This window comes from Habropoda laboriosa, unplaced genomic scaffold, assembly GCF_001263275.1.
Source record: "Habropoda laboriosa isolate 0110345459 unplaced genomic scaffold, ASM126327v1 scaffold2, whole genome shotgun sequence".
Taxonomy (NCBI): Eukaryota; Metazoa; Arthropoda; class Insecta; order Hymenoptera; family Apidae; genus Habropoda; species Habropoda laboriosa.
The window spans coordinates 976,740-999,786 of NW_017100190.1; the positions used below are offsets into that span (position 1 = coordinate 976,740).

Consider the following 23,047-nt stretch of genomic DNA (forward strand, 5'->3'; position numbering starts at 1 on the left):
CATGAAGCTTACGGCCGGCTCCGAGTTGTTATAATGGGATCCGGCTAAACGCAAGCCGATTTTAACTCTTCGCCACAGCACTCGGCCAAGTTCAAGGCCATTGTCTTCACCATGCTGAAAGTGAACGGTCGACACTCGCAAACCCGTCTAAAATGTCGCCAGGATCTCTCTCTCTCTCCCTCTCCTCGAGGAGAATCCGGCTAACCCATCCAGAAAAATCCTCCAACGTTTTCTTCCTTGTTTACTCACCAATCGAACGACTTAATTAAGAATGGACGTAATTTACTTTTTAACGCCATGTTTCGCGTATAATCTTATTACCACCGTTCGAATTTTACACAGGCATCGGCAGTTTATTAAGTCCGTCTTACTTTTATTCTCCCCCTCCCTTTGACCAGGATCTTCGCCGTAAGATCGATAAATCGGATAAACGAAGGAAACGTTTGTTCGTTCTATTATTGCCTACGCTTTATTATTCGCGGTTAAGATGGACGGTAGTTACGATCCGAGCTCACGTTCGATAGATAGCACTTACGAGAGGCTGAACAGACTGACGGTGGATTTGAATCGAGTATATAGAGATAATTCGGTCGTGTACACTCCCTATGAATCGGGATCCTCTTTTAAAGAGAAAGTCGCGAAAGGATTTGCGCGGCGATTATGCGAAAGGGTCGTCAAAGAACTACGGTAGTACTTAAGCACCCTCGGCCGATTTGTTATAGCCCCGTTAATTTGATGAGTTAGAAAGGATGCCGGATTACGCCGTCAAAAGGTAGACAGGTACCCGATCTGTCCAATTAGCCAGGCACACAGGCCGGCCTGGTGCTGCCTTCGGCTGCAACGGGGTTCTTTGTCCCTCGAGTTTAGGCCATTTAGAAATACGCCGCTCTCGCCACCCTTCTCTCTATTATCAATTATGCTCTCCTGTGCACCTTCGTACCGACACGCATATACACGCGTCCTCGCGCCCACCTGTGATCCCTTAATGGACCGTCGTCATACTCGAGAAACTCTTGATCTTCGATCGTGTCAAAGGGAATACGGGACGTTTTAAGGTAATGAACGATGCACCGATGAAACTCTAGTGAATCGATCGTGTTTCCTAATAAGCGGACTAATTGCTCGCGTCTATCCGAACCACTCGTCGCTCTCGCTTTGCGCGATGAACTTGGCGACAGCGGTTCGAGTACCGAGTGAGTTGATTCGAGAAAAAAGGAAGGAAAGTACGAATGGCGATGGAAGGTTATTTCGCAGATGGAAGCGTATAAATTGGCAAGTTTATTTCACAGAGGTAAAATGTTCTTTTTTAATTTCGCGGAAAACAGGATAACATCGGAAAGAACACGGGACGTGGCGTACGTAAATTGCACTCGCGATTACCCATGACCACGAGTCTGTAATTAATATGGCCTTTAATGGTTTGCGATCGATATATATATATATATGTATATATGTACGTGTAGAAGCTCGGTGGAATAATGGGACGCGGCATCGCTTCAACGTTAATTACTTTCAAATGCATTAGCAAAATTACAGCCCGCGGCGGCGAGAACTTGCGAGCATCAAGGTGATTAATAGGAAGCCGACTCGCGATCTACAATAAGCTCGTTGTATCGAAACGAAATAAGACAGGCCACTGCCGGAACAAACGTTACGTTAATTAGAATCGAGCCGAGATTAATTGTTTCGCATCGATAGGACGGCTAGCGTACGCGCAACGGTTTCAATAAATCGACAAATACTTTATTAATAATATGCGATGTTTTATTTTGACGTAGGAAGATTTTCTTCTCACATGATAGAACAATCATGTATCTTACAAGTTAGATAATTATGTACATTTTTTTGCGTCGTATTATTACAAAGTAACTTACATCTATGTGCGCACAATATTCATTACGGTTTACAATTAATTCATCTGCTATCGTTAATGTTACTGATACCTTTTCTCATTTTTTAATTGCGTTTTTATCCTCTAATCCACGATAATATACACTAGGGGTTGTATACACGAAATATACACTCACGATTAAGTATGCGTCTTTTACAATTGTGTCTTTAACTTGTGTGTGTTTATCTCCGTTTTATTTCTGCCTCTGAAAATCATTACGATAGTGTGTTCTCTTTTTTTTTTTCGTGTTTTTTTTTTCTACCTTTATTCCAAAGTGTCGCGCGTACTTTTATATCCTCTCTTCTTTTTTTTTTTGTCGTTTGTTTGTTTGTTTGTTTGCTCAACTTTGCCCGGATTACGTCGAGCGTAACGCGAGAAATGCGTGGCTCCCCGATCGGAAAAGAAAGGAGAGAGAGAGAATAATCGAGGAGCCGTCGTAAAGAATGAGTCAGCGATAACGCATCCGCGCGATCTTTCAGGGACATCGCGCCGCGATCTCTCAGGATCGTCCCTACGATCGTCCGTTCCCACGCACACGCGCACCCTTGCTTTACCTATTTACACGAAACTTCCGGCTACTGGCCGTGCTTGATATGAATGATTATCAATACAATGTTAATCGTAAGAATAAAGATCATAACGATAATACTAAGAATTAATGACGGCAGTGATGAGTACTCGTCGTTCCGCGTTAAAGAACTCGCAAACAACATCGACTACGCGATAAAATAATTGCTCGCCGATTTTTTCGATGCGTTCGCAATTGTGTAAGCACGAGTGCTCGAAAAAGTGATACGCATCTTTTTTGTTTTCTTCTCCTTCACGTTCGCTCTCCTACTCGTAACGACCGACGAGTCTCTTCTTCTTTACGAGAAATTAAACGGCGAAAAACATAAAAAGTCACATGTTCCTCGAAACGTCATGGCAGGGAAAGAAAAAATAAAGGAACGATACGTTTTTTTTTGTTTTTTTTTTTTGCAATTGATACACCCGTTACAGCGGATCGACCCAAAACTAAATAGACGCTTCGCGATCGTCGATTACTCCTGCTTCTCGTTTCTGTCGCGATTGTCTGTGGATTTAATTGAAGCGATATCAGGACAGCGAACGATCGATCTTCCCCTTGGGTAAATTCGTGCAAGGGATCAATGCCTAATTATTTTGATTCCAGTCTTGGAAATGTCTCGCGAATGCTAACAACTATATACCTACGATTGTTAGAGGTAGCGAATTAATTGCAAATCAATTCTGAAATCGAATAGAAAAGCCGCGGAATAAAACGTGTCGAAGGTTTGGACGGTGGAGAGAAACGGAAATACGACAAACGCGCGAGTCAATTCTAAGCGACGAGTGGAATAGCTCATCGGTGAACGACTCGAGAATTGAGATGCGTTTAATTCTACCAGTTCTAAATCTTCTCGTATTTACGCGCTTTCCACTCGATCACCTTTTTGTATTTCGTCTGGACGCGATCGCGACGGAAATCACCAGGAATGGTATCGTTAATGACGGCGAGGCACCCGCGAACTACAATATACATAGGTAATTCTCTTAAACTTCGTCATTATTAACCTACCTCCTCGTGTTTCCATAACGTTGCGTTATTAATCGTGAAACTGTCCCCGGGTTGAAACTTTGAACGAGCGTTATGTGTAAAGCACGATGTCTAGACTGTAAACCAGTGGCCATCGATATTTACATAGTTCACGTCGAACAGTTCAAATCGCGAACACTTTGACAATGTCGTTTACCAGGACACGCGATAAAATTCGTACACGAAGGTGGGTGAATTATTTCAACGCTCACCTATCTCTCTTTCTCTCCGATCCTTCTCTATTCGCGATAACTCGAACCCGTGTCCGAATCTCTCTCTCTCTCTGTCTAGCGAGCGACGAAAAAGAAGAACGAGGGTTTCAACCCTCTCGCCTCGTTTGCTACCAGCTGAATGTGAACTCGGCTAAAATTCGTGGGTGTACGTCTATGAATTATCATCGGAATCGATGTTACCGTTGATCTCGGGGCAATTCGGCGTGGAGTTCAGGCGCCAGTTGTAAGCAGCGGAGGATCCGGCCGCGGCGTCTTGGCCGCGATGAAAGATCCCGGAGGATCTGCTGGACCGCTATACCATCGTCTGATACTTCTGGTCAGGTAGTATGTAGCCGTCTGAGTCCGAAGGTGAGGCCGCCATATCGTTGCTACCAGTTGGATTCAGATGATGGCTGGTCAAGTGGGACATGGAGGAAGTGAGCGTCATGTTGTGATGATACTGGGGATGATGGTAGTTCCCTTGAGGGCTGTGGTGCATATGCGAGATCTGGGTCTGATAATAATCGCCGCTGGTGTACGGATTCTGGTAGGCGTTGTAAGTCTGCCCGGCGTAACATTGGCTCGGGTTCACCGAGCCGGGCGACGCTGAACTCCAAGTGAAACCATACTCGCCATGATGAATCTGGTTCATGGGAGGCGGATAAGACGACGGTGGTAACTGGCTGGAACCTGGGGTCAACGGCGGAGACGGCGTAGTTAGAGCGCTGTTCGCGCCGCTTCCGCCGGTCGGCGTCACGCCTAGACGCGGATACGTCGACGTGGTTGATAACAGAGGAGAATTCGGTCCTGGTGCCTCTTTGCCGCGCGGCGGAGAAACCGGCGAGGAACGCCTGCTGGGCGTCGCCGATGAGCTCGTCGACATTTTGTTCCCGTTGTTACTGTTACTCTGCGCTTGATTCGACCTGGGAGATCCTTTCGAGGGAGACGTTTGCTGTTGTTGTTGCTGTTGTTGCTGCTGCTGTTGTTGCAATTGTTGTCTACATTTCGCCCGACGATTTTTGAACCATACCTGCGCAAACATGACAAGGAACGTTTCGTTAGATAGGAATATTCGAAACGGCGTGGATTATTAGATACGTTCCGTGGGGAATCTCCGAAGGATTCGCAGAAACCACTGCCCGAGGGATCGTCGAGAAGAAAAGGTGTCCCGTGCGTGAGGAGGGATAGAGCCGCATCGATGGGGAATTAATCGGTGCAATGGGAAAGTAATCGCGGGCGGACGGCCGTAACATTTCATTAAATCGCAACAATAACAACGAGCCCGAACAAGGGTGGTAGTTCGGGGGCTCTCGTACACGTATGCACCGAGTTTCTGGCGTACGTGTAACGGTGTATCCCTTGGGAATCACGTTGCCGGTATTTAGTAGCAGGCATGTGCCAGTGAAAATCCATCCAACCTATTTATATATATACATGTGTGTAAGTACGTACACAAAGTATAGAGTTGCTTCCCAGTCTGCCATAGCGAAGATCGAATAATTCGCGAGGAACGTCGTGAACGTGATTGTGATAACAAACACGAGGAAACGAAATCGAAAAAGTGTGTATATCCTATATATATATATATACATGCTTATAGAAGCGAGGAGAGACTTCTCTTTTTCTCCCTTCTTTGAAGCCAGGGGGAGAGAAGAAGGACAAAAAGTATCCCCCGATAGGCCGCAAACTCGCGCGCACAGAGCCCCTTTCACTCCCCCTCACGCACCCCCTGTAATCCTGGCACACAATGTGGCCAGGGGTGCGATCCTATGAATCTATGCCTGTGCCTTTAAAAGCGAGACCCGCCGTCATTGTTGTTATTATCGACGGCATTGTAACAGTTGTTGCGAAGAGCGCGAATCGCCGAAGCGGACACGGGATTTCGAGTCGCTATGAATTCCGTGTTAGTTGCTCGAGTTGAGAGACCGAACTGTAGGGACGAAGAAACGACCGTCGCAGAGATCTCGTATAGGGTTGAAAAGTTGAAATTAACCAAGGGCGAAAAAGTGTTTGGAACTGACACGCGATGACAAGGTGAAAAGATGTTCGGACGATAAGGGAGACCCGTCTCGCTCTTTCATCCTCGTTTCGCAAACAACGTCCCCGGCAAATGGGGTGCGAAGATCCGAGGCGAAACGCGGATATTGCGTATCAGCCGCAAGAGAAATGATCCCGAAGCGAGAGAGATAAAGAGAGAGAAGTACCTACGTGTGCGGGAGGGTGGAAGAACGAGAGAGAAAACGGCCATTACCGCTCGATGTTTGCACAACGACACCCCCCGTCAGGAACAACACACAACCGAAGCTCACAGCTACCCCAAAAACCAACGGAACGGACCATGGTGCCATCCGGAAGCCCTCGGGCCCGACCACAGCCAGTTTTACTCTGTGTACCGATGGCTAGGTGTAAATTGCATCACCATCTGGTTAGCATCCAGCGCGGAAAACCAACCCATTGGCCACGAGCTGAAGCAGCTGCGTTGACGTTCGGATATGACAAATATATATATTTTCTTATTTGTACCATTAATACGAGATCCGTCTCGTACTGGTGTCTGTCCGTGCCAGAAGCGTGGAGCCCCGTTCGTTCGAAGCGACGGGCGCCTACTATAACTTCTAACTCATCGTACGCGTCGCATCGAGATCCGGATATGAATGTTTCTTGCGACAACGCGAGATTAGCGCGACGAAGAATTTAATAGGAATAAATTTATAAGGTAAACCTGTTCACCAGAAGAAAAGTTGCTCGTTTTTTCTGTCGCGAATCCCCTACCTTCTCCTGCCTTTTTCTATTTTCTCTTCTTTTTTCTCTCCCTCTTCCTCTTTTTTTTCTTTTTTTGTTTCACCGACGGAAATAACGTTTTGACGCGTTTCTCGATCGTAAATGATGGACGAACGACCTGGCGCATTCAAACGTAGCAAACATCGCGCGCAGCTGGGTCGTTCTCTCGCAGAGAACCGCGCGCGTATAGAAACTCGCGAGCGAGATAGAACGAAGGGCTATAATCCAGGAACAAATCAACTATATGTTGAGCTCCATACATCGTGCATCTGTGTTCCTCTACCTATACACACCTCTGCCCTCTGCTCTCTCTCTCTCTCTCCTCTGCTTCTCCCTCGGAAACATTTAGATCCACGCTCTCTATCTCTTCTACCCACCTCTCTCCCTTCCCCCCCCCCCCCCCCCTCCCCCCCCCCCCCTCTCGGATATTATTCGTTCACGTGGGTACTCCTCTACAATGTACATCGTGCACACGTGTGTTCCCGTGTGACGTACAGTGTGCTACACCCTTTTGCAGTTGCGCCTCCATTCACCGGAGGGCTTAACTTCGCGTGGAAACTCCGTTGGACGGAATTTCCTCGCTTTGTCCCACATCTGAGGACGGCGCGGTGCTACCTTATGTATCGTAGCCGTCGAGTTTGATGACCTATAGGTACCGTTCACATGCAAGCTCAAAGATCGTCGATAATTGGGATTGGGCGTATCAGACGAACCGAGGCAGGGCACATTCGCGATGAAATTATATTAGTAACGCTAATGGCGGTATCGTGGAGGGGAAAATAAGGGTCTCGCGAGGGTGATTCGCGATCTCGAAATTCCCGTCACGATCGTGACTTTGGGACGTCGAGACACCCCGCCACGAAATAAAGATGTTACGAGGACCGCAATAAAAGCGTCAACGAGCTCGTCGGCACATCTATCAATGTATACAGCCACGGTCCGGGACAATGGCGAAACCGGAGGGACGTAGGGCGCGACACCGCGTTGTGTAAATACCTTAAATCTCGTCCATGCTTGCCGAAGCACGAAGCACTCTTCTTCCCTCCTTCTCTCCTACTCGTTACCGTCGTCCGCGCGCCCGAGATTCTTCTCGTTGTGACACACTCGCCGAAATTCATTCCGTTCGGTTACACACGTGTTAATAGCTATCGACCATTTCACTTTCGGAGAAGAAGAGAAAAGGGAGAGATACGTGGAGAACGAATTTACCTGAACTCGTGATTCGGGCAGATTAATCTTCAGAGCAACTTCTTCCCGCATAAAGATATCCGGGTACCTCGTTTTCGTGAACAGTCCCTCCAGTACGTCCAGTTGAGCTCTCGTGAAGGTGGTTCTCTCGCGACGTTGTTTGCGCTGATTCATTCCTGGAACAGAAGAGAACGGAAGAGGAATTAAGCAACTGCGAGAGGACGACGGTAGGTAGGTAGGAATATTTGACGTGATCGAGCAGCATCGATGGAAAAGAGGTATGTAGATTCGGAAGACGAGTCGACGAGGCTGTTCAACTATATATAGGTATAGAGAGAGAGAGAGAGAGAGAGAGAGAGAGAGAGAGAGAAGGGTAAGGCATCGGTACCACAGGCCGGAGGAGAGAAAAGGGGGTGGCGCAGAGGGGTGTAAACGTTGCGAGGTCGCGATAGCGTAATTTTGAACAGTTCCCCCGCTACGACCCACCCTCCTTCCTCTACCTTCCTCGTGCCATCGAGCCTCGCTTGGCTCGTTTCGGGACCCACGTAATCCGCTTATGAGGGGGTCACAGGGGTGGTGGAGGGAGGAGGACGGGGGACAAGCCAGAACGGAGGAACGGGGGCCACGCAGGGGAGGGGTACACCCCGGAATACACGACCATCCAGAGGACCAAAGTCGCGGTTCGTTCCCAGCTGCCTCTGGAAACGATGGTATCCAACACGCCAACGTACAACGTTTCGACCAATAAAAAGGAGGACCTGGAAAACTGCGCTTCGCCCAGTGTCTCTCCCAGTTGGAAGCTGGATCGTAAAGTCCAGAAAGGAATGGTAGTAGATAGCAGTGTAGAGGATCGCTACTGGTGCTCCAACTAACCGACCAGTATTTTAAAGCGCGACCTCGCGTCCGCTGCTTCTTACGGGTTTGTAACGCGACAAATAAAATTCGAGATTCTTCTCGTTTCCTCGTAACTCGCGATCTCGTTGATCTTCGATCAATTACTCCCTTGGAAATTTTCTCTCTTACCGTGTTCGTTCTTCGTAGAGGTAGATTCGGGAAAAGAGAAAGCGGCGGAAAAAGGCGAGAAGAAGAAGAAGCAGCTTCTACAGCGAGAGGAGTGGTTTACGACGAGAAGAGAAAGCAACCATGGAGAAGACATTGTGTTGCATCGTATACGTGCAGCAGGGTTAAAGAGTAATAATAATTACGAAAGCAACGCGAACGTCCCTGTCGAAGAAGGAGAATCGATAAGAGAAAAGTGAAACCGAGGAGTGGTCGATTCTCTGGTATCGGTCGTATCTCTTGCGACGAGTCTGGAACGGTTCCCTTAAGCTACGAACGATACGTAAGGACGCGCCGAGGCAAAGGATGATGACGATGACGCCGACGATGATGCATACACGTGATCGTCGGCTAACGAACTGGTCGAGTGGGTTATCAGCGTTGGGTAGCCGGTTAGATCGTCGAGGATGATTGCACCCGGGCACAATGTAAAATTCCACGCCGGTTGGCTACCGTCGCAACCGATGGCCGCGACACGCCCGCGATCGTTGAATCTATGATCCGTATCTTCTGTTCCGTTTGCCTCCGCGGAGCAACCGAGGAGGCTGAAAGTCGAAGGGAGAGAGGAACGGATCCAGCGAGAGGATGCTTGATTGTCGAGTGGGCGTTGGCGCTACCGTTAACGACGGCCTTTGCCGGCTATACATCGGCCCCTGTGAAAGCCAGGCCCTTATCCACCAACGAGACAATGGAATTCCGATTATGGTCTTCCGCTTGCTTCCTCGCCGCGTGTCGAGTGGGCCGCGAGGAAAAGCCCTTCGTTTGCTTGAATTCTACGCGAGAGCAGATTTATCGATTGTTTTCGGTAAAGGGTGACGAGATATCGGAATCAGAGAGGTGGAAATTAGAAGCGAAATAAATTCGGTTTGATTCGGTAGAAAGCTAAGCAACCCTAATGGGACGGCAAACACCCGCTGCGTCCTGAAGTATGATTCGATTTATTATCGTCAGCAGGACGAGGATACGAGACACGGGGGTTGATACAAGGGTTGCTTTGGCTCATTGGCCCGCAACGAGATCAGACGCGACCCTAATAGCAAATTCGTTTTCTGTTTATTGGATTCTTCCTTCCCTCCGCGCGCAGGGTTTCGTGTTTCGAGCTTCCAAGTGGAACGGAATCCGTGGAAGTCAATGGACTGCTAACAAAATTTCACAGTAATTTCTCTGATCCCGATACCACAGAGTTGCTGTCCTCTCCTACAATCGTACGGATACTTTTCCATCGATCCTGTTATCCTCCAAACAAATTAGCAGGATCGTTGCAGGTCGCGTTTAACGAGACATTGAAATAACGAAAGGGACTAATTAATCGCGTCGTGTGAATTTAATTATCGTCCAGGCTGGTTCGACGCGGTGTAGAGTTTCCGCGGATCGACCGTATGAATTATACGAGCGGCGCTTACTTATCCGCGATACGATCTAAAACTATGCTCGGCGATGAAATATGGCGCGTCTAGGGAACGCGATTAAACCTTGGCGCGCAACTTATCTAGGGGTTTGTTACCGGGGACTGAGCGTAGGTATATGCGTGTACGCATATGGATAATAAATAACGGAGATAACGCGAGAAACTTCTAACTTGGAAAGCTTATCGAATTAGAAAATGCAAATTAATATCAATTACACCGGTGAATCGGTCAAATTCTATAGAAAATCCGGCTGTAATTATTCGGCGAATTAACCGGCTACTTTGCGTCCGGCTATTCATCACGGAACGTTTAAGTTGCGGAGATTGAACCATAAATTACGCGGTACCGCGCGAATATCGTAAAATCGAAGGAGAGTCGAAGCTAGCGGAGTGGTAAACGTGTCCCACTCGGCCAGGCCCGGTTACTTCTGTATTCATAGAATACAAGATGCGAGTCGAGGTGAGGCGACGCGACGGTAGCAAAATTCGTGAGTCGACGAGAGTAACAAAGAGGACTCGGGCGATCGGGCGAAGATCGAGAGAAAGTGAACAGGAGCGGAGAAGGAAATCGAAAATTAATTAAAAGCTAAAATGCGAATAGGCAGCTAGACGGTGCAGGACGCAGGCGGAGGGATGGATTATTCAGGGGACCGTGGGATGATAGCACGTGCCGGTGCCGATGGGAGAGGGAATTCTAAAAGGCCATCAGTTACGAAAACATTCGGCCGACTTTGCGTTTACAGGCTGACCTCCGCGAAATCGCTGCATAAAGCAGATAACCGCACCGAGCCGGTTTGTCTTTCGGTGCTTTTCCAATTGCAATTTCCAGAAGATCGTTTAACACCGGACCAGGTTCCCTATCTCCCTGACTTTAACCGAGAAAACGGCATTATCGAAGGTTGAGAACGAGGCATCTGCAGCTGAGAAGACCGCGACAACTTTTTGACATAAGGAACGGAAAGAAACGCGTGTGGCCTTCGGGCCTAGTCGTTCTTACGTGGTAATCTATAGCAGAGAGGAGCATAAGTAAGTAACGAAATACCAACACGCATCCGGGACAAGCGAATAATCGGATAAGCTTCGTGTTACCGTCTTCCAACCGATGCCTTTTTCCTTCGCTTCCTCTTCGATAGTCCCTCTACTGATCCACCTACTTCGCGTAACCTACCTACCGACTTTAAAACTGTATCAAAAGGAGAATGGTCTTTGTAGAGAAGGAATCGACGGGAGCCTATACACGGGAAATAAGCAGTTCTGTGAGAAAATGGTATCGATATCGTTGTACGTGATATTTCACTCAGACTCGAGTGTTTATCCTGCAATTAGGACGGGACCTGTATTTGGATCCCTCCTTCGAGGACGACACCGTCCACCTACTCAATTTACCCGTGACACGCGTCGATCGCCGCGAGTCCTGCCTATTCCGACAAAGATTTCTCCCCGGTGCTTTCACCCGTGCTTGTTTAGCTCGATATTTTGTGGCCACTTGGTATAGCCGATGGCCGCACGTGTTCCCGCCACGTGCCACCCTTAACCTGACGCCTAATTGAGTGATTGGAATTCTATCGAACTGGCAGCCTCCGGAATCGAGGATCGCGCGTTGTTACCCTGCTAGAAACTTTTAACGTTTAACTCGATTAGCGACTCGACAAATCTTAGGAGCACGCGAACAAGTAAGAAGTAGACTCTGGCCGATTACGCACACCGATACCTAACATAAAATGAAAATCAGAGGCGTGGATGTCTGTTTACGCATCACGGTCCCACCGGGAGGCGGAGGAAGTTAAGTGGACGGGCAATTTCTCTGCGACAACAAATAGTAGTGGCCGAACGAGAAAAGGGAGAGGCATGTGACGCGATTCCCACGTACCCGATGGCTCCTGCAGCGTCCCTGAACACCGGGGAGAAACCTCGCCGCGTTCAAACGACAATGTTTCGACACCCCTCCTTTTTCGCACCCTCCAATCCGCCCGGAGCTACCACTTTTTTTCCTAGCCCAAACTCCGACCCCCACGTACACGATTGTATAATAAAATAAATACTAACATACGACACGTCGAAACATTTCTATCTCTTTCCGCGCACGCGACGAATATCCTTAACATTCTCTATGGCCGCAGACGGTCGTACATTATGTATATTCCGCGAATGAAAAAAGGGAGGAAGAGAAAAGAAGACGAAGGGAGCTAATCTATCGTCGCGGACGGTTCGTGGAATTGGTCGAAAAATTATTGTCGGCTTGGTCGACGAAATAATCCAAAGTCAGTCGCGACAGCAGATTCAACGAACGCGGCGCGGCGCGGCGGCCAGACCATGACGTTTGCTTGATAAACGAACGATAAAAGCGTAGTCTCTTCGGGCGCGGAGCTCTTTCCTCGCTGTCCGCGAACCTTGTTTCTACGTCTCTTCCGGTTGCCTCTTTCGCACCGAGCGCATATGGAGGCAGAGAGACACTCGGCTCGTTCCACGGCTTTTCGTGTAGCGGATACGCCTACAACGGATAGGCGGCTGGACGCGGGTACGTAGGGACCTAACGGACAGATCCGTGTTTCCATGGAAACCCACCTATCTGCGTTGGTTGGACCTATACTGCCTGCTGCCACCCTGATAAGCGGCTTACTCTCATGGTTCTCTCTACTCTTCTTCGCTGGGGCATTCCAGCCCCTTCCTCCTACCCTCTTGCCCCCATTCCACTCCCTCTACTCTGTCTCTCTCTCTGTCTCTGTACCCCTTTTCAGACCACCGCGAGAAAGACGAAGACACGGAGAAAAGGTACGCGTACGCGTATATTTCTCGGTTGTACGCGCGTGCTAAAGCGAAACGAGAAGAAAAGACGACTGACCGATCGTACTTCTCACGCGAGCTATTTCTACTCTGTATCAGAGCGATACTGTCACCTCCCAACTTATCCTTCGCATACCTTCGATAACGTACTTGCAGATTGTTCCGTTTGTAAGTGTTCGAACACTTGCCGAACGTGAAGAAAAGCTAAAACAGTCTTTACGAGATTCTTAAGATCTTTGAAAGAATTATTCAGCATGGAATATCGCCGCATAACGAGACGAAAAATGACCAGATTAGTGTCGTAAAACTTTGCGAATAAAAAGAGTTCCCTTGAAAAAGGATCCTTAGATTAGAAGTTGCACACTGTGACCACTTCTCCAACAGGTCACTGGTACTTGTACTTCTCCATGCAGGTAGCTACTTAACCTAGGCTTACCTACCCTATCAGTCATTCTTATTTCCGAGTAACAAGTTGTTACGTGGAATTACATTAACATAATGAATTGTAAAATTGTAACAACGTTATAGAAACATTTAAAAAGATAATTGTGCCAATTTTTCACCGATGTATTATTCGTTATTTTAAAAACTCTAAATGTAAGTAAAGCGGAATATTTTTCCATCACTTTTCGAGACGACCACGTCTTTGAAATACCTACACTGTGCTTTTATACGGTGCTTTGTGGTTTTCAAACAATATTGCGGTGTCCATACGAAACTTCGATAAAAGAAAGACTACTCTGAAAATGCGCGTTGATACCCACAGTTTTCCAGCAATATTCGTTCAAACTAAAACTCTTTGTACTTTGTGCTTGAAAAACTGTGGGACAATTGCGCTTTTTTTCGGAGAAAAAAAAACGATTCGTGTGATTTTTGAATTTTCCATCGACGTACGAAGCAACGAATTGAATTTCATAAGATCGAAGAGTTTGTAATTCCCATTATGGCCGGCCGGATATCGCGTTAGACAGGATCCCGGCATCCGGAATTTACGAAGAACTTATTTGGCTTGGATCCATCTAAATGTATGCGGAATTTTCGAATGAAAAATTCCTGACGATGGTTGAAAGGCAACGTTGAGGAGAAATGCATTCGAGCGCCTGCCACAGAATGATACAAGCTGACTATAGTTAAGAAGCCCCGAGTTTACTTCGGCTTCGTATGGCTTCAGTCGATGCATCGATTTGCATGACAATCAATAATAGCTAGTATGGCGGACAGTGCAAATACTTTTACTGCGAGATAACGTACCCGCGTGATTCGCGAATACGCGAGGGACATATATCATCCGTCGAACAATGAGATTCGATAACTTGAAAGCCAGGCAAACGATTCGATATGTTTGCTCCTACGAAATAAATCCGTCGAATGCGTATTTAACCGTATCAATCTTCCATTTATAATTGATTAAACGTTTCTCCTAAGTCTTGCACAAACGCGAGAATAAAATCGAGAGGAATTAACTCGTTGAAATCGAACTTTGGAAATTTCCAAACGACGATACTTACCGTTCAAACGATTAAACAAATAAAACACTCTAAACCCCCTTTCGTTCTCTCCTATTATCGGGTGTAAAGAATAATTACGATACGATAAAAACCTCCCGGCAAAAGGACCGAGAAGCAGAAAGAGAGCAATAGGTAGAAATACCGAAGGAAAGTCCTCGAGTGAACAGCTACCGCCACCTCACGATTCTACCTCAATACTTTCACCTGCTCGAAAATGTCAATACTCCTCGTTCGGGTTACCCGCCGCAACCCTTCAACTATTCGCGTCCTCCACCAATATAATCAATTGAATCGGCGACATCGATAATCGAAGGAGAGAGAGAAAAGTATAGAAAAAAGAAGAATCGAAGGGTGGACGTACCTTGCGGAAAAGCTGCGAGTCCATGTTCCAAGGGGTGGGGATGTGGATGACCGTGTGTGGCGAGAGCAAAGGGTGAAGGCAGTCCAGGATGTGGTGCACCCGGGTGCGGGTGAGAATGCGGATGTGGGTGAGTACCAACCCCCATCGCCGGATGACTGTGGGGATGGTACTGAGGACTTCCGGTCGGGGCGCAAGTGGCGCCCGCCGCCTTCAAGTACCCCGCCATGTAACCCGCGAGGCAAGCCAGCTCACCCGCCACCGCTGCACCCTTATCACGCTCCCTTATCTCTTGACCTCCGCCCTCCTCCGCCGCCCACCAGCTGTTCTCCTCCCGATGATTGTTCTGGCCCGATTGCGACGATAGCTTCGTGTTGCCCTCCGACACCTTGCTCGTCGGTCCCTCTGTCACCGACACGTTGCCGTTCCTTGCACAACCGTAACCTTCGTACTCCTCCACCTGCAACCATAATCACGCGCTTCTTTATAATCGATCGCCTTTCAGTTTCTCCAATTTCAAACCAACTGCGGGATTTTTCTTTTCTCGAGGTAAATGTCTACGCCGGGTTTTCGCTCGCAACAATAACACGCTCCTACCGCGATTTTTAGGAAATGCATTGTACAAGGTGCACGGACGTGAGACGCGGATAGTAACGCTTTTCGTCGACGTGCCCGGGCACAATGAAAAAATTAGCATTCTTTCCGAGAGAGGAGAACTATGGTACAATGGACGTCAACGCGAAAGAAGCCGCCTCTATTGTTGCGAACGACAATTTTCCGGATGATAGACACGCGCCTTTGCCCCTTTCCATCTTCCGTAACTCGCCAATCCTTCGACGAGATTCCTGCCGTTCAAAGGCGCATAGATTCTCTTAGTCGGCGCGACCACTCACCAAGTTATCGATCGTACCAGAATAGTCGAAATATCCCGACATGCACTCGTGTAAATCCAAAGGATAAAGTACGATTGTCAAATTTTCACTTGTATATCACAGCACTGATATCCAAACTATCACAGATACTCTTCGTCTTTGGTACGATTTTCGAGTGCGGACAGATCCGCACCCCCGTACTAAACTGCTCGTCCTCGTTGGAAAAGTAACGCACGTTGTAACAAACTACACGTTTATGCGAAGCGCGAATACCTCGTGCCTCGTACAAGGATTCGGTCAAACTGTGATCTACCCCCACCGTGACCTCCCTAAATAGTTTTCCAGGCCCTACCTCGGTCCCTTCCCGAAAACGGGGGTGGGGATTTCAGAGTGGGCCCGACAGGGGTGGGGATATTCGTATGAATGTCCTCCCATGGGGGCCCTTTTCAGGACTAAGGGAACGCTACACGAACGCCTCGAAAGACCTGCCAATACAGACTCACCGACCTCTCTTATTCACCCACCCACGAATTCACATTTCTCTCATGCAAATTACCCCTACGTTCTCCAACCTCCTCGCAAAATCTTAATTCGCTCGAAACAGATCGACGAAGAATCGGTAGAAAAAGAGCGGAAGGACGGGTCGGGTAGCGGCGCGTGCTAAACCGGAAGAAAGCGAAGGGAAGCAGGGACGATGCTAAAAAGGCGGCTTATCCGAAAAACTTAACTTCCCGCTAGATGCTAAACGGCTAAATAAACTTGCAAGTTTTTATCCGGTCGACGGACCATGGACAGAGGGCAGGAGGAGAAGAGGAGAGAAACGATGATGCACGTTGGTAGGTATGTTTACACGGGGGCATTATGGCGGATAATGTTTGTTATAGGCGTCTATGCTCTAGAGCCAGGAGAGGCGAGACTATCCGACGTTAAAAGGCCAGCCTGGTCGATCCGCTTACGGCGGATGAGGCTCAAATTGAGTGAGAGATAGTGAACTCTTGTGCAACGAGTTGCACGAGCATCACACATGTCTCGATGCGCGTACCACACGTACTTCTGTACGTGTAACTTCACAATTTCGAAGATATCGCCTGGTAATTTTCTCTATAATCGCGGTTCATCGCGTAGCGATCTGACGCGTATGGGGGGAAAAAAGAAATTCAAAATTAACATCTGCGGTGCTGCTTTAACGCACGAACCACTCGAAAGTCAAAAAGGTTAACTCTACTCTTTCATATTCTTGCGATTTCAGTATCGAAGCGCATGCTTCGTGCGTAATTTTTCACGAATAAATCTCATTTAACAAATTTGATTCGACAAAGTTAGTCACTTTGGTTTCTGAGTAACGGAAAAAAGAAAATCTAGTAACAATTGTCCAGATGGCGCTGCGCAAAATTTCGCGCGAAGCACGTACACGCTGGAATCCTTTTTTACAATATTTACGCAAGGTTTACAATGCGATTGTGGCGAAAGAGAAGAAGAAAAATGCTTTAGCACACAATAAATATTCCGAAAGATATGCCGATGGACGATTAAGTAGGTATTTTTACGGCCACCCTCGCGGACAGATTGTTGAAATAATAGTGCATTAGCTGGGTGATGTTTAAAAATGATTCCCGGGCAACGTACGTTTTGTCTCGCAATAAAATATTTCGCTAGGTTGTCGGAGCAAGTGTCAACGTGGAGCACGTAGGCACTTTTATTTTCTACCTGTGCCACAGGCATACTCTGCCCTAATCAAGGAATTAATAACACTTTACATAGACCCTTTCTTCCGCGTTCATTGTTCTATTGAACTCGAACAGCACGACAGTATTGCGATTTGCGGGGGACCGCGGTTAGCAGGCCAGAAGTACCTCGGTTTGGGAAAACCCTTAAACGGTTGCCTATTCAACTGGACATTGTCTGTTAACGCCCTTCTGGGTATTAACTAACCACGGTAAACATAACAGGGTGTCGGTGACCAGTCTTTAAGAATGCACACTGCTAATACCGTGTATACCTACCTGGGGATCCGTGATCTGACAGCATCTCTGACACGCGATTCTCGCTGGCCCCCCTTTACAAACTCTCCTTCTTCCACGAAAAACATTTCCACGTATAATTTGTCACGGGCTAACGCATATATAATATCCGACGAATGTAAAGGGGGAATATTGTTACCCACGAAAACTCTGTCTTCGAAGGATTTATACCTGAACCGACTAATTACAATTTAATGTTAAACGCGTAGTTGTAATAACTTGGGGTCGCTCCATTTACCTCCGATGCGCACAGCCACTCCGCGCAATGCGTTAATCAATTGAGCATTGAAAAATAATTCATAGACAATGAGTTAGTAATTTCCGTCAGGTCGTATAATTAACGAGAATTAATACAATAGGAGAAATAGTTAGTGCACATTTTGTTAACAACGTATTAATAGTTTTCCATTTTTAACGACGAAATATATCTAGTTACTCGATCTAGTTGTTCGAATTACGTGAAAAATTGGCAACGTCGGAGCCGAACCTTAGTGCCCTTTCGTCGATTCTTTGGATAGCCACAAAGACGCTCGGTCGCGATACTTTTTCCCATTTTGGCGTAATTAGTGCAAATTCGATACAGCGATTAGTGTCCAGAGGTGCCTTGGAGTGCAGGAAGTGCAGTGAGTGTGTTATTTTTCGTAACAACGACGATATATAAGTGTTAAAAGGAGAAATTCGTTAGAGCGGAATGGACGAGTCCATTATTCGAAAACCTACGCATTTTTGATCGTTTTATCGCGTATTTTCGATCGATTGCGATCAGTTACCTTCTTATTTCCGTGTAAAATGTGGGTCTCCTTGCGGGGGATGATTAACGAAAGCGGTAATTAGCGATACAACGCGATAAATTAGAATTTAATAAGACGGACTAGAGGAAAGAAATGTGTGGGTGGGGCGGATGGGGGGGTGGGGTGAGGTGGTCAGATATTCGAAGCGTCCAGCGTTCGAAAAGCATGAAAACAGATGGCAGCTGCGTGATGCAATGTTTTTCGCGTTCGGGAGACTTCGTGTCCTATTCGTACGAGCTTCGCGTCGCGTCCTTTTTGACCCGTGTTGTGTTCTCGCGTTGTGTGTACAAGTGAAGTGAACCTCGAGGAACGCATGCGCATCGTAAATTACTGGAAGATAATACTCGTCGATTCGAGGCCCTTTATCCACGACGACCACCCACGCCATCGTCCTCAGCGTACGGTGAGTGAAAATAAACGCACGATAATAACGAAGTACGATAACTTGTTGCGAAAGGACGATTCCAAAGCGAAGTACGAAAGCGTGACTTTGAAACGCGACGATAAAAAGCGTGGAAAGGCGAGTGTAATGACCGCAGCATCCGTAGGATGTCACTACGTACCTTCTGAAAATAATTATCTCGTCTGACTTTCCTGCGATCTCGATCTAAATCGACCCGTAGTATCGATCGTTCTTATAACCTAAAAGTATAACTGGTTTATGCGTAACCGAGTAAGTAAGAGAACGTTCGGCCAAGTAAGTTGTTACGGGTAGGAATGGAAGAAGTGTAGGAACGACTGGCGAGAGAAAGATAGGCTGCTAGGTAGAGAAGTTTGCGCAAGCCTGAACGAAAGGAAGAGAAGGGTCGACTAGGTAAAAAATCTATATAAAGGTGAAAAGAGGAAAACCGGATGGGGTGGTTGGGTCGAAGAGTAAAACGGGAGAAAAGGGAGAGAAAGAGAGAGGCGTGTATCGAGTTTGCGCGTTTTATTCCTCCTCCTGTGTTCAGGCTCCGCCCTGATGTTTTCCCTCCTCCAGCTTCCCTATTCGCCCTTCGATCCCTCTTGAACCATAAGGGATCTCGTACCTCGTCGACGTTTCGCATCGAAATTTCAGTCACGTGACAGTTGTCGCGTCATCCTAATAAAATCGAGTCAACCTACCCCCACCACCCTCCCTCGCCGAGGGTTAGGCTCGCGTTTAAGACGCGACCGAGTCCTCTGTTTGTTTTTCTCCTCGCCGTTTCCTTTGTTTTCTCCTCTTTTTTTTCTTTTTATCGCGAGGCATTATCCGCGGTAGAATTTTGTTTTGAAAAATCACCTTGTCCCGAGGGCGTAATAAAGAATTATATTGCGGTGCCTGAGGAATAGCTGTTCCCCTCAATCGACTCTCTCTACCCTGTTTTAGAGCCTTTACAGCGGCGATGATTACCGTAAGAAAACTCATTCCGTAGGTTCGAACGTTGCAATAGAGCTTTTACTATTGCACGCCCGCATCGATCGTCGCGATACCAATTGCCACGAGTTTTCACACCCACGAATTCCTGTTTCTCGTTGGTATCGGAATAACGACGCGATACATACATACACGTGTCGATCGGCGTACGGATCGGCGAGATTCACGGAAGCGTAGAGAGATAAAATGAACGAGCAATAAAATCGCCATTAGCCAGAGGCACCGACCTCGGGAATTAAGATATACATTAACGGCCAATCAACTTTTATAGTTGTATCGAAGAACACCTTGCGCCTACACTTACGACTCCTAACTCTGGTTCGTGAACCGCGTGGCGTGGTTCATCCACTTGATTACTTTCACTCGAATTCCAATGGCGTTCGCGCAACCGGTTTACAAACGCGCGGATTTCTCGGCCGTACCGGCAGTTCTTTAACGCCGAATTCCACGGAATGTCCCTCTATATCAGTGGCTCCGCTCGATATCGAGTTATAAGGCGACGCATACGCACAAGCGTGCTCGAGCGCGTGTTCTCTAGAGGAGAGAAGAAGCAAAAGGAAGAAAAGCCGCTGATAGCCGGAGTATGTTTTTTCAGTTGGTCGGGATAAAAAACGCGACTCCTCTGGCCTTTGTCGTCCGGTAATACCAGGCGGTGTGGCGGACCCCCATTCTCGCTCCCTTTTATCCCGTTGGTCGTGGTGCGCTGCTAGCTTCTCCCTCCTCCCACTCGGTGTCTTCGCGGAGGCACATAAGCGGCGGTAAATAATAAACGATCTGCGCTGCGGCCGCGTATAGACACACGCACTCACGCATGCATGCGGCGGCGGCGGCACGTTAAATACAGTTGCGTATTTACGACGGCTTGTGGGAAAGAGAGATGGGACCGATCGGTCGCGCCGGCTCGCGGGAACCCTGGCGGAAGAGTAAAAACCACGAGAAAGCCACGGTGGAAGGGGTACCCGGTCTTCCTCGACGAATTTATAGAGGAGAAATTAGGAGGTTTATAGAAGCTGTGCGCGGTAGCTAACCGTAGATCATCATTAGAGGCCCAACTGGGCTGCTATGTGCGGATACATATATGCCCCGGCCGGCACATATTTACCGGCGTGCCACCACCGCACACACACGCTCGCTTCGCCTTTGCCTCGTCTTGCCCCGGCTTTTCAGAGTGCGTGTGCCTCGTCGATGAAGTCCCGCCAGGAAAGGGGACAGGGATATTTCTCTTCGATGCGCTCCGCCGTGGCACCCGGCCGGCGGACATTTCTCAAATATGTTGTTTAAAACGTATGAAAAAAACCGTCGAGCACCTGGAACGGGCGGCTTCGTTATCGAGCACTTTTTAACGCTCGCGAGTTTCGAATCGACGGCGAAAGAAGGTTTTGCGAAAGGAAAGGAGGGTAGGTACGTAGTTTCGGCCGTTTCCGATTTAAATTAGCGTGCACGTCGATAGGTTGCACGAACCGGCGAATGATTTACGGTCGGCTAATGGAGGTCAGGTATACCGGCGACGAAAGGTTGCGCTTCGCGTGAAACGGTTGTGCCGGCTGAATAAAACGGACACAATGACCGATTGACTCTTAGAATTTATCGCGCGATAGAATACCCGGGTTTTGTTTCGAATCGAATCTCACGAACGGGGACCGTAGGTAGCTCGCGTATCCGCGGGATCGGGTGAAAACCGAGTGAAAGGCAGACGATACCGCGAAATCGCTCGTTTGCGAAACTTTTAGTCGGAGTCTCTTTAATCCGAGCGCACAGATCGGACTATGATATAGTATAGTATATCTTTACGGGTAAAGAAATTTCCGGCATCTCTGTACGAATCGTGCGAGTATACAAATTATTTGATGCCCCCATTGATTAGGGAAGACAGGGAAAGGATTGTACCTAATATGGGCGGCGTTGAATACGCCTCCCGTTTTATACGCGGTAAAATTATAATTATCGTTAAGCAGAATACGGGACTTGGGTATTGGCAAGTATTTCGCCGTCATCTCCGCGATACCAGAACCGACCTTTCGAACACTGCTTTCGTGTTAATGGCTACACACCACGCCCCTAGAACGCCTACCGAGCCTCCGTTTCTCCGCTTCGAGACCCCGCTGTCCGTCCTTCTAATTGAGAGGAAAAAATTCGATATAAGAGAATTTATAGTTGGACTCGATGAAATTCCACGGAAGGTGAGCCAAATTTCAAACGAAATTTCCCGCCGCTTGAGATTCGCGCGAGGAGGGGAGGATGTTGGTCGAAGGTTTGACCAGAATTTTCCTCGAGGGTAATCTAGATTCTCGGTGGACGATTAAGCAAAGGAAACAGGTTGCAGTTGGTTGCATTCGCGGCGGAAAACCGATGGTTCCGTCGTGTGGACCGTGCGTACGTATGTATAACACATACCTCTACCTGGCCGGCGCGCCGCGGCGCGGCGGTCCGAGCACGGTCTGCCGCAGAAACAGTTAAATCTCTCGCGGTGGTAGCAAACACCATCAGTGCTAAGCCACAAATCCTGGCTTAACCCGAGCCTATGAATTGAATTGGTTAAAGCCCGCGTTAAACTGGGTTCTCTCCTGCGCGCAGTCAACAAGAAGAGCCGTGCAATGTCTTTCCTTCTTTCCTTCCTCCTTTCTTTCTCTTTGCCACTCTTTCTTCCGCTTTTCCATCCACAAAGAGAGAGAGAGAGAGAGAGAGAGAGTGCGGGATATAATTGGCAAAACTAAAAGATTTTCTCGAGATCTCGCTCGGATTAACATCGCTGCCATGTACACACCTATTTGCCTCCAAATACACGGGTGAAATATTGTTCGACTGTTTAGCTAGCTAGCAGACTAAACTCGTCTCTCCGGCAATAAGGGTTGACGATCCTTTAAGTATCGCTACCCTTCAATGCCGCGGCGCTTTGAACATCTCTAACCTGCGGCGTGTCCGTTATTGTGACGAGCTCCGGGACTCGTCGAGAACGATTATCGTACTGGAATTTTACTTTCATCGCGAAATACCCCATTCTCTAGAACTCTACCGTCGTTTGTCCATCGACACGTAACCGACGCGACGTGCACAGATATTAAAAACGAAAGAAAACGAAGAAGAAGGTTCGCGTTAGGGTAAAAAAGGGCCATTTGTACGAAGGGGAGGACCCTGCACGGGCCGGCTCCTAAACAAACTGCGTTTACTCGTCGATCGTCAGGGC

General features: G+C 47.8%; 1 protein-coding gene across 1 annotated transcript; it reads right to left on the bottom strand.

Moving 5' to 3' along the window:
* Nucleotides 1-3,870: 3,870 nt before the first annotated feature.
* LOC108579848 (homeobox protein OTX1 B-like) lies at nt 3,871-15,718 on the bottom strand. Its single transcript, XM_017943469.1, has 4 exons — nt 15,677-15,718; nt 14,787-15,243; nt 7,688-7,842; nt 3,871-4,727 (listed from the first exon to the last, which is right to left on the bottom strand). Exons 1-4 carry the CDS (start codon nt 15,716-15,718, stop codon nt 4,011-4,013), a joined length of 1,371 nt encoding a protein of 456 aa, XP_017798958.1. The 3' UTR covers nt 3,871-4,010.
* Nucleotides 15,719-23,047: the final 7,329 nt, after the last annotated feature.